The 18,562-nt window shown below is 32.2% G+C and overlaps 1 protein-coding gene and 1 long non-coding RNA gene across 2 annotated transcripts in view; one reads left to right on the top strand and one right to left on the bottom strand.

Moving 5' to 3' along the window:
- LOC132728282 (protein big brother-like) overlaps nt 1-18,562 on the bottom strand; it is a 67,481-nt gene that overhangs the window by 8,399 nt on the left and 40,520 nt on the right. Inside the window, exon 6 of the mRNA XM_060713908.1 lies at nt 17,683-17,891. Within this exon, the coding sequence (XP_060569891.1) occupies nt 17,683-17,891 (209 nt within the window). The remainder of the gene's footprint in view (nt 1-17,682; nt 17,892-18,562) is intronic.
- On the top strand, nt 1,447-17,892 carry LOC132728293 (uncharacterized). Its single transcript, XR_009625463.1, has 2 exons — nt 1,447-1,627; nt 17,714-17,892. It is a non-coding gene; the product is annotated as an uncharacterized LOC132728293 (long non-coding RNA).

Here is an 18,562-nt window from a genome sequence, read left to right on the forward strand (position 1 = left end):
TCTGTTATTTGTATTTTTGCAAATGATGCCCCCTAAATTTATTTCTAAATTATGTTTATCATGACTGTATAATATAGATGGTAATTAAGTATCCTATGGGGATATTATTCCCTGACACTTACATTGGCATTACATGAATGAACTTGGCAATCACATGGGATATGACAATGTCATAAAAATTGCCAATTGCACTAGAATCACTGAGTCTTAATTGGCAAAAACTTTTTACATTAACAATTTTTTATTTAATTGGATTCTAGAATATAACTTATATTTACATTGGAATAATGTTTTTATGCAGATTATACTTTATTATTCTATTCAATTTCATATGAATATAACTTTGCATTCAAATTTAACTTGACAATCTGATCTATCAAAAATCACATCTCAATACTTGGCAACCACACTTAAACTTGGCAATAACAGCTTACTGGGCACTCAAATCAAACTTGACAATCTGATCCGACTGTCATAAATCAAATCTTTATACTTGGCAATCATACCTTATATGGCAATTAAACCATACTTTGGCAATTATTTCTAACTTTTCAATCACATAACTTGGCAATCAAACTTAACCTGTCAATTACTTCAAACTTTACCACAAAACAGTCACATGAATTTGCAATTTAACCTAACTTGGCAATATCACCTAACTTTGTATATATATTTTTTTGCAATCTCACCTGACTTGGCAATATCATATATAACTTTGTAATTACATGTTTTTTTTGCAATCTCACCTAACTTGGCAATATCATAAACCTTTAAATAACATTTTTGTTTTGCAATCTCACCTAACCTTGCAATATCATCAAACTTTGTAATTACATTTTTTTTGCACTCTCACCTAGCTTGGCAATATCATATAACTTTGTAATTACTTTTTTTTGCAATCTCACCTAACTTGGCAATATCTTATAACTTTGTAATTACATTTTTTTAACAATCTCACCTAACCTGGCAATCCATGGTCCTTGTAGGGCTTGAACCTTTGTGCATCAGGTTGGGGAAAACATTATTAACAACTGACTGTTCAATTTTAGCATTAGATACAAACATTTTTTATATTACTAATGCATTGTACTAAAATCAAACCATAATAAATTCATTACACAAATTCAGTAATTACACAAATTCATTACATAAATTCATTAATTACACAATTCAGTACACAAATTCATTCATTGTACTATTTCATTTCAAAAATTGATTCATTATGCAAATTCAGCAGTATATCTATTATTATAATAGTAAAGATAGAGTAAAAATTATATCATATACATGACTGTACATGCACTATTTTTAAAATGTTAAATATATTGATTCTGGAATACATTGAACTTATTGTTTTAAATTCAAAGCTGGACATGTAATTCAGCAGGGTTTAATTTCGTGTTTTACTTCTGGGAATGAGTCACACTATCAAGGATCTTACATAGTGTTAGTCAATGGCAGTATATAGACAGGTTAACTGTTGTAATCTGGACAGGTCATGAATGGCACACTTTTCACATTTTTATGTTTAGATAAATGTGTCTTCAGGCAAAGTTTGGGAGGAAATGATTCATGTTCTTTGTACTGTGGGCTAAGTACATGTAAATTGACCTCGATATAACACCAGGTAATTTCCCCCCTTGTTAATACTTAGATCAAATAAAACATAATGGCTTGAAGGTCACAATGATTGAAGTTGTCAGAATAATCATTAATAAATATGTTGTTTTTTTTCTTGAATAATCAATGATAACTGCATATCAATTTTTAATATTTGTTATCTTTTTTTTATCTTTTCTATAGTAGTATACAGTAAAAATATTAACCTGTATCATGTTAGAAGTCCTTAACGGACAATTATTGTCCATCAAAACCATTCATCATTTTAGGGGAAATTTCAAATTATGTCATGTTCTGAAATTTTAGAAGTATGTACTGACCAAAAAGGCAACATGGCTGAGAGTGACCATATGTGCTGAGTTCACACCGAACTTGTGCAGAGTTCTGTGCCAAGTTCACACTGAACTTGTACCGAGTTCTGTGCCAAGTTCACACTGACCTTGTGCCAAGTTCTGTGCTGAGTTCACACTGAACTTGTGCCAAGTTCTGTGCTGAGTTCACACTGAACTTGTGCCGAGTTCTGTGCTGAGTTCACACTGAACTTGTGCTGAGTTCTGTGCCGAGTTCACGCTGAACTTGTGCCAAGTTCTATGCTGAGTTCACACTGAACTTGTGCTGAGTTCTGTGCCTAGTTCACACTGAACTTGTGCTGAGTTCTGTGCTGAGTTCACACTGAACTTGTGGTGAGTTCTGTGCTGAGTTCACACTGAACTTGTGCCGAGTTCTGTGCTGAGTTCACACTGAACTTGTGCCAAGTTCTGTGCCGAGTTCACACTGAACTTGTGCCAAGTTCTGTGCCGAGTTCACAATGAACTTATGCCAAGTTCTGTGCCAAGTTCAAACTGAACTTGTGCCAAGTTCTGTGCCAATTCACACTTAGAACTAAACGCATGGGTAGTTGCAGGTTGAAGGTTAATTGATGATACTATTGTATTTTGGCAACAATACATTGTTTATTTTATATCAAAGTACTACATGTGCTAAAAATGATCAGGAAATGGTTGTGCTGGCCACATGGATAAGGGATTGGTCTCTCAAACCAGGGTTAGTGAGTTTGAGATCATATATTAACATTGTTGTAAAAGAAATCTTCCAGGTATGATCTACCGGAGTCGATCATGGGTATTTTTAAAACAATATATTTAACAGCAGTCACTGTTAAGTCCAGGTAGTCAATAAAAATGTAGTTAAATACTAAGTCAAAAATTATTTTTATTCACAAACTGATGAAGAAAACTAGTTTAAAAGACCAGTCTCAATTTTGATAAAGAATCAAAGGTTCAATAAGTACATTTGAAGACCAGTCAGAAATGCTGACATCTGATTGGCTATTTAAAGCTTGAGTTTTGAAATGGACCAATAAGAAAGCTGTTCACTGAGAAGGAACCAGTCTTGGATCAAATACTGTTCAAAGGTGCAATGCTGGCAATTTAAGAATTCATTAGAAACAATTAAAAATCATTATGGTAATCTTTAAGGATTTTCAAAAGATTTTCCAGCTTTGGGTCTTTATAAAGCTTTTAAAAAAAGCAATATGTTAAATTGCTGAAAATTTACCCTGAAAAAGAACTTCCACTTTTTTTTCTGTGTAAAGATCAAAACAGAATTTCATACTGGTCCAAGATATGAAAGCCTATTACTCAGTCTGTGACCAAAGAAAAGAAAAAGAAAAAAAGGAGGATTTAATTGAATTTAGCAGACTGTAAAATTATCAACAACTGTTTTTCTGTACAAAAGTGCTTGTGACCCTTATTCTGGTTGTTACAAATGAGGTCATTTGGTGCTGAAAAAAACTAGTTCGCTATATATTTGTAAAAGAGTCATTAAAGTCATTAAGTACATTTTGTTACATTGTTTTCGGATGCACTCACAGTCCTAAGTATCGCACACATGTTACAACTATTAACAGAAACAAAATACATTCTTTAATTCTAATTTTATGCTTAATTAAACGTTACACTATGATTTTTTCTCCGATATTTGTTAAGTGATATAAGAATTGTAAAATATCTCCGTTGGATACATTTCATAGTTATTTTAGGGTTATTTGGGTGGAAAAATCTTTTCATGGTGTCAGATAATGGAAAACAATTTGCACCGATTTTGATTGATAGATGTAAAAAAACTTATTTTAGTGATAATGAGGTAAACAGTGCCGACTGCAATTAAATGATTATGTATCATTATTACGAAGTAGACTAAAGTTACTGGGTACTCTATGAAATAAACTGTCAATTCATTGACTTACAGCCAACATACGTACAAAAGTATAAATACTTGAGCCAAAATATTAATATTCCTTTGTCTCGTTTTTTTTTACACAACAGCTGTTTTACATGTTCTTACAAACAGTCCTTTAGTAGTTGCTGTAATTTACTTTATATTTAGTACATTTTACCAAGTCAATGACCTCTTAGTTCTGAATTGACACTAAATTCAAGAATATTTAATTCAATTTTCTTGAATAATGGGTGGAACCCTGCACTTATCATGATTTTAAAATCCTTGATTTACAAACCCTATCTAAGTCACTACTTTATTCAAACACTGGTGGAATATGTATCAGAGCCTTTTCAATAATTAACTAAAAGTTGATTTGTCAATATCATTTAATTTTTATTCCAAGACAAATTATGTCATTACACCCCTTACTATTTTCTTACAACAGCGCATGGAATTACAGCTTCATTCATAAATTAGACTTACTTTTCTTGCATACCATTCTGGTGTTTCCATTAGTTTTACCCCTGCCTGTTTTTATTCTGGCATAGGAGTTGCCAGATGAGTCCCATGTCCCGTGCTGTACAATGGCACCCTTATTTTACCGTTATGAATGAAGCAGTAATTCCATACGCTGTTGTAAGAAAAAAGTAAGGGGTGAAATGACATGATTTGTCTTGGAAAAATTGCTTTATTAAAGTAAAGAGTTTGAATATGGAAGAATATGCAAGAAAAAATATTCGACCTGTTTGCATTTCGGATTAAAATACCTGTCCCTGGAAACCTTCCAATGGACAGTAACCAGACAAGCCTTGCTACCACCAAATGGGCGGGTCTTCTTGGGACAGTCATTTCCAGCAGAGTTACTGCCACTGGGTGGGTTTCCGAGGGATGGCTATTCTGATCCGAATTGCAACATATGACAGATATTATTAGTACAGAAAGAGGTCAGAATGCACATCAGATTCTTATTGTATTCCCTAACTCTACTATACTGTTGCCTGCCAATTCTTCGAATCATTTTATAAAATTTCCTCATTTAGATCATGGACAGTAACTGTTCTCAAGTTAAAAAAAAAAAACAACCGCAACACCAAAACAAATCCCTAGAGAATACCCAAAAAAGGCGAAATTGAAAATGTTTCAGGCTTTGTTTGATTGACCAATTTGATAAATATAAGTATCAATATAAGTATCATTAACACCGAAAAAGAATAAAAGACCACAAACATGTAAAATAAAAAACAAAGTCCAAAAGACAAGAATAAACAGGGTCTTTTAAATATAGCATGAATGACCTCGTTTTCCACTAAAGATGGCTGTTATGATATTAATTTATTTGTATTAGATCAATGACTTTCATTGTATCATATAACTAGAATTAAAGCAAGACACAAGATGGGGGAGTATTTTGTTCTTACCTTTAAACCAATTATACCAAATACAGACTAGCTTGTTGTTTTTGCTGTTATTATGAACAAAATACTGGAAGGTTGATTCTAGGAGAAAATATTGTCATTTTTACATCTGGGACAAAATACTGAAATCACTATGCATTTAGGCATGCTCCTATTGGTGAAGGAATACAGCAGGTCACAGTCAAATCATCCTAAGTACCAGGGATGAATGGGTGATTTAAAGTGACTAATTCTGGAAGACGCAGCCCTACAAAAAGCCATTTAGGAAGAAACACATGTCAAAATGTTTACCAAAAATAGACTGTACCACCTTATAACCAATAGATGCATGAAGGCAAGTAAATCAAAAGGAAAGGAAGCATGAAAAGTCACTACCGGCATGGGAACAAATTCACACTGGCACAGGTGCTAATTAATAATCTGGATCATATGATTTAATCATGTTATCAGTAAAAATAAAGGGAAGACACTGAAACAAGTAAAAGACCTTTGGTATGATTATTACAAAACCTCTTTGAAATGACCTTGTATATTTATACTACAGCAGGTCTTTGGAATCATACATGAGGTCTTTGATATGACCTTGTATGATCTTTGGTATGACCTTGTACTCTCATTAAAAAAGATCTTTGGTATGTCCTAGTATATAATAATTAGAAAATGTCTTTGGTATTACCCAATATGTTCATTACAGAAGATCTTTGGTATTACCACTACAAGCAGTCCTTGGAATAACCTGGTATAATCATTAAAGAATGTCTTTGGTATGACCTGGTATGGTCATTACAGAATGTCTTTGGTATTACCTGGTATAATCATTAAAAGAATGTCTTTGGTATGACCTGGTATGGTCATTAAAGAATGTCTTTGGTATGACCTGGTATTGTCATTACAGAATGTCTTTGGTATGACCTGGTATAATCATTAAAGAATGTCTTTGGTATGACCTGGTATGGTCATTACAGAATGTCTTTGGTATTACCTGGTATAATCATTAAAGAATGTCTTTGGTATGACCTGGTATGGTCATTACAGAATGTCTTTGGTATTACCTGGTATAATCATTAAAAGAATGTCTTTGGTATGACCTGGTATGGTCATTAAAGAATGTCTTTGGTATGACCTGGTATTGTCATTACAGAAATGTCTTTGGTATGACCTGGTATAATCATTAAAGAATGTCTTTGGTATGACCTGGTATGGTCATTACAGAATGTCTTTGGTATTACCTGGTATAATCATTAAAGAATGTCTTTTGGTATGACCTGGTATGGTCATTAAAGAATGTCTTTGGTATGACCTGGTATTGTCATTACAGAATGTCTTTGGTATGACCTGGTATTGTCATTACAGAATGTCTTTGGTATGACCTGGTATGGTCATTACAGAATGTCTTTGGTATTACCTGGTATAATCATTAAAGAATGTCTTTGGTATGACCTGGTATTGTCATTACAGAATGTCTTTGGTATGACCTGGTATGGTCATTACAGAATGTCTTTGGTATTACCTGGTATAATCATTAAAGAATGTCTTTGGTATGACCTGGTATTGTCATTACAGAATGTCTTTGGTATGACCTGGTATGGTCATTACAGAAGATCTTTTGGTATTACCACTACAAGCAGTCCTTGGAATAAACCTGGTATAATCATTAAAGAATGTCTTTGGTATGACCTGGTTATGGTCATTACAGAATGTCTTTGGTATTACCTGGTATAATCATTAAAGAATGTCTTTGGTATGACCTGGTATTGTCATTACAGAATGTCTTTGGTATGACCTGGTATGGTCATTACAGAAGATCTTTGGTATTACCACTACAAGCAGTCCTTGGAATAACCTGGTATAATCATTAAAGAATGTCTTTGGTATGACCTGGTATGGTCATTACAGAATGTCTTTGGTATTACCTGGTATAATCATTACAGAATGTCATTGGTATTACCTGGTATAATCATTAAAGAATGTCTTTGGTATGACCTGGTATTGTCATTACAGAATGTCTTTGGTATGACCTGGTATTGTCATTACAGAATGTCTTTGGTATGACCTGGTATTGTCATTACAGAATGTCATTGGTATGACCTGGTATGATCATTACAGAATGTCTTTGGTATTACCTGGTATGGTCATTACAGAATGTCTTTGGTATTACCTGGTATGGTCATTACAGAATGTCTTTGGTATTACCTGGTATGGTCATTACAGAATGTCTTTGGTATTACCTGGTATGATCACTTATTAACATTTCTTCTCCAAATCTTAAAGTTATAGAAGGTGCATCTAATACAATGTACTATCATCTTAATTTAAGAGCCTCATTTCAATTTTTAGTATGCAATATACATGTATATCATATATTTATTCGTATCTCATTGTAAGCACAAGGCATGATAGATATGGTGTCATCTGGGACTATTATTCAATCAGAACTCCTTAAACTACTCCTCACATTCTATAATAGTAAAATGTATTTGCCCCACCCTCATGGATCACTCTGGTGGTGTTGGTAAATAAACTTAACACGCACACCCTTTCCTAGAAAAGCCCACACAAAAAGGATGCTACAATTACAATTACGGGCAAGCAGATTTTCTCAATATTTCAAGTGTATTACGCAACAATGCACAAAAGTGAAACATATGTGAAAATATATTATTGAATATGAAAATAATAATTATATGTTTTTTTGTAATCGTGACTTATAACATGGCTTTAATAGTATTATAATGGTTTCAAGGAGTGTGTTTCAAATGAATTACATGAGAATTCCATGCTAAAATCATATATACTGGAAGAGAAAAAGTCCCTGAGTAATAATTAAAAACACATGTTCAACTAAATAAATCTTTGCATAACATTCTATAAATGCCTTAATATTGTAGTAGGTCTGTGAATTTTTAAATCGTATTTGTTTTTGCATAAATATTAGAAATTTACGGGGATTTAATTTCAAATTGTAGGAAATGTTTACAATGGAATTATAAAAACCCATGGGGGTTCTTATTCATGTGCTGTTTATGGTTATGTTATGTCATAAAGTTAAACCCTGATACATGAAATAAACATATGAATTATTTTACGAAAATTCACATTTAACTGAAAATCTGCTTGTAATGTGACAAAATTAATAATAATAAAAAATTCTGCCTGAAAATTAAACATATCAAATCATAATCAGGCTCTTTAACACTTTTCAGAGCAAAAGAATTTTTTCTAACAAAACTTAGCACATCAAAGATTTTATATCAAAAAGAAAAATTGAGAGATTTTATATCAATAAGAAAAATTGAGAGTTGATACTATATAATCAATGGGAGAGTGGATGAAAATGGGGGTTGATGGGGTGTGTGTAGAGGGGGAGTATGTGTGAAGAGATAGTATGTGGGTGGGGGAGAGTATGTGTGGAGGGGTGTATGTGTGGTGGGGGAGTATGTGTGGATGGGGGAGAAATTGGGATTGTAGGAGGGGGGATTATGGGTGGTGGTTGTTGGAAATTGGGTGAAGGGCAGTGGTGTGGGTGGAGATTTCTGTGGTAAATGACTATTGAACTCTTACATAATATAATAATTAAACTTTGTCCTAAAAAAAAATAATAATGATTCCATGTTCATGGAAATTACTCTACAAAATCAGTTACTGGTATATTAACATAGCTTTTTCTGGAGTACAACATAGTACAGGAATGAATTTTCAGACTTTAAGGGAAGGGGTTCCAGTTAAGGGATTGGTGAGGATGGATATCAGATAAGGATCAAACATAAAATATTTGGAGCAATCAATTTAAGGATGCTTCAGATAGAGTTTAAGTTTAAATGGGAAAAACTTTAAAGCCCCTACAAACACAATAATCTTGTCTTGTATATGAAAAAAATGTAAGCTTGATTACTCTTATCTTGTTAACAGAATAGATTCTCTAGCTTATTTTTCTGACAGTTTTAAATTCTATAATCAAATTTCTAACCACAATCATTATGATTTATGCCTAAATGTACTTGTTACCACCAGAAAAACCACAAAAATACTTAAAACCCAATTTGATTGACAACTTTTTTCACTTCACAACAAAAGAATTTATTCTATTTTATCAGTTACCATGGTAACTGACATATTTACCTACAGTAGAGATTTGGACCAACTTCCTGCTGTACCCATGATGCACCATGGGAGTTAAACCACAATGCTAATCTTTCATCTCTCAAATTTTCAAGGGGTCAAAAAATGTCAAAATCATGTCTTTTTATATTTTTATGGGAAATTTTATCCATTATTAAAAAGTACTTTACATGATTAAGAGATTCAAATAAAACTCATAATTTACTCATTATATTAAAGGCTTATCATTAATTATAAAGATGTGAAGATAAATTGTGAATGTCATTACATAATGTCTAGTGGGGAATTCTTCAGAATAAATTGAAGAAAACATAGATGTAATTTATTAAAACATTAAACATACTCATTAACTCTGTAATTATTAAAGAGCCACCTCTGAATAAAAACCATTCCTTAAGTGATATTTTTCCTTTTTTTGTTTAAGTACAATAAACAGACCCTTCCCAAATGAAAATAAAGACATTTTCCCAATTTTCCTACAAAAAAAATTTCAAACATGTATGGTGATATTTATCTGACCAAAACATCATTATCATATTTAAAACAAACAAAAATACAAGCATTAAACTGAGATAATGTAGAGATAACTACATTTAGTTTGAACTAGTACAAATAAAAAAAATTGTAAAGAAAAACTGCTGTGACCTACATATAAATGACCTATTTTGTGACCCATATACAAATGACCTTTACATAAAAACTTCCTTAAAAAAATCACTCTCCAAACTTGTAGCATGAAAAACTGATGTTTTTTTGTTTGTTTTTTTTTTCTTAAATGAAATAACAAGACACATACATGTAGTTGTTTTTGTATTTACATGTACACTGTCTCCAAACTGGACTAAATTAGAATGGGTCAAACAAGTTCATATCAAATTTTTATCATCAATAATCATATTTTAAGTCCTTAATGAATTAAAATTTGCAAACACTAAAAGGTTTTAATCTGTTCAAGAGGTTATCAACTGACTGTCAGGGGTGCCGGCACCTTTAACGGCAGGCCCTTGTCACCTTTGACAGCAAATTCGACAGCTGTTTACTTCAGGTGACTATAAAATGACCACAAGTTTTACAGATAGTGAAGAAAAACAATAATCTGGAAATTAAAGCTATACAGAGTGCAATAGAAGTTATTTTTAGAATAGTGGTGAGACACTGTCAACCTCCAACGTTCCGATATCATTTCTTTTTTTTCCTTTCATAATTATACCTTTAACCTCTATTGAGAGTCAAGTGACCACAATTATTATCCAATCAAAAACACTCTCTTTTAATAATGTTTATTGAATGGAATGAAAACAAAAAAAGAGTGATTCTTAAAGTAAAAATAGATTTTTTATTGCTGTTGTGAAGCTGAAAAGAATAAATATTGTTTATGATGTTACAATGATATTGTGTTTCCATAATAAATGACTGGTGAAATTACACTGTCACAGATTGGTTTTCTGAAGTTAACAGGAGAAAGTTTCGTTTTTTTATATTTTTTTAATAAAAATTCCATCTGATTTCAGCTGTATTCAGATTACATATTGAATTGTTTGTCACAAATCTGTCACTATACATGTATGTTGCCATCAGTTATGACAGACAACTACATACTTTAAATGAACATTTCACCTCTACCTTGCAAAGTCCGTAAAATGGACTTGTCCTATTTTAATTTTGGAATGTTTCATTGTTAATGTATGGGATCTTTAATTCAGACTTTGCTTACCCTATTCACAAAGTGCCTTGTCTGCCTTATTCACAAAGTACTTTGCCTACCCTATTTATTAAGTTTACCAAGTACTCTGACTGCCCTGTTTACCAAGTGCTTTGAAGACCCTGTTTACCAAATACTTTGATGGCCCTGTTTACCAAAGTACTTTGACAGCCCTGTTTGCCAAGTGCTTTGATGGCCCTGTTTACCAAGTGCTTTGACGGCCCTGTTTACCAAGTGCTTTGATAGCCCTGTTTACCAAGTGCTTTGACGGCCCTGTTTACCAAGTGCTTTGACGGCCCTGTTTACCAAGTGCTTTGATGGCCCTGTTTACCAAGTACCTTGACTGCCCTGTTTACCAAATACTTTGATGGCCCTGTTTACCAAGTGCTTTGACAGCCCTGTTTACCAAATACTTTGACAGCCCTTTTTACCAAGTGCTTTTACGGCCCTGTTTACCATGCTTTGTTGGCAATGATTACTTTGTGCTTTGATGGCCCTGTTTACCAAGTACCTTGACTGCCCTGTTTACCAAGTACCTTGACTGCCCTGTTTACCAAGTACCTTGACTGCCCTGTTTACCAAGTACTTTGACTGCCCTGTTTACCAAATACTTTGACAGCCCTGTTTACCAAGTGTACAAATTGCTTTGCATGTACCCTGTTCACTAAGTACTTTGCTTACCCTCTTTGCACTTTACAGAATCAGTAACCTTACTTTGACTGAGTCTATAAAAATATATTTTTACACTTGTTCACATATTACCTTAGATTGCACATACAGATCCTTCCATTCAGGAAATATTAAACTTAACATTTATAGCAATATTTCAAATTAAATTGATCTTTTTTGCATTTTATAAGATATTTACATCCCCCGCAGCTGTTATTTATTCACTAAACTACTTGAGTTTATGACGTTTTATAAAGATGTTTACGCAATCGTATAAAAATAGTGCAAGCAGTTTAGTTATATATAATTATCACCTTCGCAGATTTGAATAAATATTTTACTTGTATTTGAATTAATTTTCAAGGGCGCATCATTTCGAATATCTTTTTTGGCTATTAATTTATTCATGTTAGAAGAATCAATGCTAATGTTATATTTTTTCGGCTATTAATTCGGTTGTAAGAAGGGTCGATGCAGTAGAATTCTATGTACTGAAGTACCCATAATGCACGAGAAGCCCTTTCTTTGTTAAATATATACACTTAATAATACCTTGCCTATAAAATCAAATTCATTTACTTGAAATAATTAGCCCTCCTTTGCAAATACTATTTAGCTTAACCCTTTCACTGCCATAGGGACGGCTTAAGCCGTCCCTGTTATTTTCGGCGTATTTGTCATATGGACGGCTTTAGCCGTTTATATAATAATAATGATAATAAAAATAAATTAGTAATAATAATAATACAAATAATAATAAATTTTAAAAAATGTACCATCGACAATAATTATTATTATTATTATTATACTGACAGATTTGGAAACATATATAATTATTATGATACTTATAACAAATAATTATATTTATATTTATAAATAATATAATAATTTCTTAAAAAACCCTCTGGCAAATAGGTGATCAATAAAACAATAACCCTCTGGCAGTGAAAGGGTTAAGACATGAGCTTTTTTGGGAAAAATTGGATCTAATCTTGCAACAAAGATCTGTTTCATCATGGTCTACACTGTTAGCTATTCAGTCAATACATATTTTGAAATTTTCCTTAAAAAATAAGGAATAGTTAAGTCCGGATTGAAACATGGAAAAGTTTAGTTTGTAATTCAGGGCTAAACATTATTTATATATAGTAAGCTTTACAGGTTCTAAAAAGCAAGCAACTTATCTGAACTTGACTTTTGAGTCCTGTTTTTGAAGTTTATCAAAATAATGAGGGAACATTATAATGCTGGGGTTGTGTATTAATTCACAAGATCCTTAAAAAAAGAATGTTGGGTACAATATCAACACCAGAGGACTTTTTTTTATATTGATGATAATGATAATTTTTTTATTTCATGCTTTTGTTTGTGACTAAATACCCATGCAGAACATGCTATTTTACAATTTTATTTGATGAATTTCTGAGATTATTTGAAGATAAGAATACTAACTGGTTGTTTTCAATCAATAACATCATCACAAAGAAGTTTCTTTTAGTTTTTTTATTTAACTTATGACATTTTTTACTTTTTGAAGAATAGCTTTTTTTAAAAATGACCTTTTTTTTTATAATAATACAAGAACAATTTAGGGGTGGGCCAAACTGTTAAACTGTTACATATTTCACCTCAATTCAAACCAGAATTAATTAAATAACTTTCAATGTTTTGTCAATTTGTCAATGATCAAATGAAAACCCGAGTTTCCCGAGCCTCGCTCCCTACAGCAATGATTATACAATAAAGGATAACGGAGAGCGACTTATCAAGCGCAGTTCAAGTACATCTTTAATGGATTAATTTACGCCTTTTTCGGAAAGTTTAAATCCACTTTCTAAAATCAAGGAGGAATTTGACAATCTTGACAGATGTGTTCTTCAATTAATAATTTAAAACTCCCGTAAAAATATTGAAATTGTCTAAACTAATGTTATTAATGGGGCTTCATAGTAAAGAAATACGCAACATATTTAGAATAATTGAACGCAAACCATTTTATTCAAATTCATGAACAGATTTCGATGAAAGTCCTCAGATTTATTCACATTCTCAAGTAAATTAAAAACAGCTCAGTTGAAAAGCGTGCGAGTGTATAAGTGCAATAAATTGAAGAATTGCATCTTTGATATGTGGATGATTTCTATTACTTAAACAATCTATTTTTCATGTTATCGTATCAAAATGAAAACACATTCATCATCTTTGACAGTATTTTTTATGATATTTTAAAGGATTTATATTATTTGTTTAAGTTATTAAAGTTAAAAGAAATAAAACAATAATCTGAATTAATTCATCTCAAACATTAAACATTGTAACAATTATCACCTGCTTTAGTTTACTCAACGTCTTAAATCATTTTCACAACAAGAGTCGTGATTTTTTGACATCCAATGTCAACGTTGCTTTGTGAAATGCATGTACCCCCTGGTGAAAAAGTCCTGCCCAAGTGTGCAGACAAATCCAAGTCGATTGTGAAGCTTGCATTTTACACTAATCAGTATTATGCAGAAGCTTGACAGTGATGCATACTTCCTGGAGTTATTGCATTTTTGTATCATTTTGCCTAATCTTTGACTGTTTGGCAATGACAGGTCATCAATGGACCGACATTCTTCTAACACGATTATATTGCAACGGTTATACACTGACACACCCTTTTTTGTAAAAGCTTAATTCTTATTTTAACCTCGAGCAAGTTTTAACAGCGGGGTCGTGTGCCGTACTGAAAATGACCCGATGACCACCATCTTACAAAATTTGTCCGTTAATCAATGAAGCATACCCATAAAGAAAATTATTGGTCAAGACATGACATGTGACAAACGCGATTTAAGTTGATCCTCTTATCTTAACATGCGTAATTATTACCTCTTCTACGCTAACAACATTACGATTTACGGCACACTGCCGTGCTCGTTTCTTGTCACATGACAAAAGAGATCAGAGTGGACATTTGCAGTTAAATTTTGTTGCAGCTTGCCATTGGGTATCGGGGTCACGCGACCAAAATCACGACCTATCTAACGAAGCAGCAATTTTTCTATTACCTATCAAAAGAGTCACGACTCCTCTTTCCTTTTTCTTTTTTTTTCTTTCAATTTGTGATGAAAGAAGACATCAAATCTTGTTTTCAAATAAAAAGGACAATTTGCTACACAGTTACCCCTTTTACAAATATAATTTAATCGGCAAAAACGACAAAAAATCTCTAAAAAAATCAATCAAAATCAAGTGTTTGCGTAAAACATGTAATAAGAAAATAATTCCGTCTAGTTTTCAGTGAACTGAAAAGACAATAATGTTTTCAAATAAGAATCAAGTAGCAAATAAAAATTAATTCGCACTCCAGCAGAGCTATTGTAGCTACTCCACCTTCTGATTTATAAGATTATTTTGTTTAATAATTTAAGGACATTAAGGTCAGGGTGTATTTTCATCATAACCATGACTTAATTAAGTTGTGTTAATCAACGGAACAAAGATATTGAAATTTTAAAATACCCAGTACAGGTAAGTAAGATTTTTTTGCCTCCTTTATTATGAAAAAATAAATGTACAAACAAAATACAATAACCCCCCCCCCCCCCCCCCAAAAAAAAATTTGAACTTGCATGTTTATCTTTTATTCCAATCATTGGAACTTCCGGATTGAAATTAGAAATTCAATACGTCAATGGATGTTTGTGTTTTTTTTCAAAAAGGGCGTTATATGAGAAATAGAAACTTTTTTGCCCTCATTGAACTGATGCATTTTTTTCTGTTCCAAACTGTCATGAATATTCTAGTTTAACGAATCTCTAAGATACAGAATTTAATAATGAAATTTAGTTGCAAAATGAACACAGAAAAATGATATTTTGTAATTATAACAATTGTTGGAATTGGTAATGAGGGTGAAGAACACGAGCCTTGAGCCGCGGCAACTAAATCTCCAATTTCCTGTCCCTCACTAATTTTTTATCTTGATGTCCTACTCACAACCCATTATCAAAGTCACCTTTTTACCTTCTAGTATAAAATGACAGCTTTTGATGCAGGTATTTTGTTAATTTGCAACACGTTATTAGGCCATAAAATCACGAAAGTGTTTGTGCACAATGAAATAGTGAGACATTTAACACCATCGTACACGTGTCGTTTGCTAAAGGCAATCCCGTATTAATTTTAAGTTTTACACGACAAACAATCAAAATGACTTGTGGGAACTGTGTTATCATACTAGACACCATGCGCTCTATTAATCTCTGCCAATAATTACGTTTCATAAACATTACGACATAAAAGAATAAACGATGATGTAAAAGTTGCGACAAACTCTGCGGGTATCATCCTAAAAAACGTGTTTGAAATACAATTTTTCCCCCATCCGGAAAACTTTTCAACTTTCATTTAGTTTTACATCGCAGCTATTAAACCGTTAAACCATACTTAAACTGCTTTAAATCACGACTGCCAAATGCTTTTCATCAACTTTAGAATAAATAAATCGGCAAAATGTGATGCAGGCATTGTCATTAGGTATCATTAAAGTAATAAAATAATTTAAATGCCGATTTTTAACAGCATACTTAAAAATTACGCAATGACTGATTTTAAATAAAACATACAGTTCACAATAGATATAACCATAGAAAATTCTAGGCTTTCGACAAAGAAAAAAATCATAAATAATTATTGTAACCATGTTTTTTTTTATAATTTAAATAAAAAATTTGTTAAAATATCAAGATCCCCTCGGGTGGTCGCTGGTAATACAGCATCCGTTTAGAGACCAGATGAAATCATAAAATCGCCCATATTTCAAATGTAATATTTATGAGGTCTGAAATCTGTCAGGTATGGGGGATAATCAAAGTTGTATGAAATTATAAGCTCGTAAAAATTATAACATCAAATAACAGACTATCAGAGTCCCTGCCAACATCCAATGGCTACCACCATGGACAATCTTTTTAGCGGCGTAATCTGAGCTATTCAAGTAAAAGTGTTTTCTAAAAGCAAATTCTGCCACATGGTGTTGAAAAACTAATAAATCCGTTTTTACCGCAAACCAATGAAAAACCTTCAGAAAATCATGAAAAGTGATTTTTTTTTATTCTCCTTTAATATTATAGAGTGACAAGAAAAAGTGAGCCTGGACGAAGCCGTATAAACTTGATATCGTACAGAATGCCTTGTTAGCACTATAAAACAACAGGGGTCGTGAACAGCCACCTCGTATATTCACCCCAAAATGTCCTAAATTAATCCATTTATGGTAACATAACTGTTTATACCCATACATTATGTTTGAAACGGTTTCTCCATTTCTCAAAAGGGTCCCCTTCAGGTTCTACCTAAATGGTTTCATTAAAGAATGTTACTCGAAAAAAGAATTTAGAAAAACTAGTGCGTTCTTTTCATGTTTAAACGTGACTTTTGTAATTAATATAGTGACTGTTTGTTTTTATTGAAATGTTAAAGCTATTCTTTGTTGCATGCATCATTGTGACTATAAATCTGAGGTTTATAGGTGCAATCACCAACTATACATGCAGTTGGTGTAGTATTTATTGTCATTAATATGAGAATATAAACAGAGATCCCCAGTATTGCTACTTCACATCAATGTAATAAGTTACAGCATAAGTTTTAAACCAGATGGCACAAACTATAGTTTCAATGGTTGTCACAACTTGGTTTCAAGATTGTTTCAACATAAATACAATGTTGCCATTCCAGTTTCAATGTCGGTTCAACATTTAAACAACATCAATTTATTTGATAAAATGTTCCGATCTCAGTGCAACTTAAACAAAATTGTTTGGCTCTTGGAATTTCCACTCAGCTCCAAAAGGTGAAATGTCTCAACGTTCAAAACCGGTTAATAAAATAGCTACTTATCAACAATTTACATCTGCAAATTTATCAATTTTTGAAAAATTTTCTTACCTTTTAACTTTTTTCTTCTCTATCTCTTCAGATAATGATGCAGCACTTTCTATGGAAGACAATCGCCTCTTTCCACTCTCCGTTTCTTCAGTGGAGGAACTACTTTCTACAGAGGGCAGTCGACGCTTTCCTCGATCCAAACCGAGTAAGAACCAAGGATGTGACTTGCCGAACATTTCTACTCTGTTACGAATGAATCTGTGATATTCCTGTTTAAATAAAAAATTAAAATGAAACTTTCTAAAACTTTTTTTTGGATAAAATGTCAAAAATATGGACAACAAAATGTAAATATTATTTCAGAGTCTTTAAAAATTAAGATAATCAGTATTATCTAAAAAAAATTCTAGAAAACTATTCAATTATGAATTTAGTGTTTCTGATTGTGCAAAAATTTGAAAATTGAACAAGTTAAAGAAACAAATGTAAAGTAAGATTGAAAGTTTTGTTTTTATATACCTGGGATTTTAAATAATAATTTAATATGAAACATTAATATTTGTTTGCTCTTCTTCCATGATACATATTTTATGTTTGCCTCTTGAAAATTTCTTACAAACCATGCATTCTTAATAGTTTATATTGAAGGACGAAATTGTAACTACACAAGAAAAAATTAAACAAGAAACATGGCAATGCCATGAAACCAGGTTTTCAATTATCACCATTGTAGATAAATATGTTGTATTTGAAATACAAATACAAGCAACAAACAATGTAACTATGTGCAATGTAAAACATGAATAATGTAGGAGGAATTGCCACTGAAGAAGTGTTCACTATAATATTATGTATAAGGAAAAAAACAAAGGGCCATAATTAGGTCAAAAACTATCCAATCACAAAACCCCGACAATATGTGCCAGGGTGCTTGATGACA

This window comes from Ruditapes philippinarum, unplaced genomic scaffold, assembly GCF_026571515.1.
Source record: "Ruditapes philippinarum isolate M1 unplaced genomic scaffold, ASM2657151v2 ctg4407_1_1_1_1, whole genome shotgun sequence".
Taxonomy (NCBI): domain Eukaryota; kingdom Metazoa; phylum Mollusca; class Bivalvia; order Venerida; family Veneridae; genus Ruditapes; species Ruditapes philippinarum.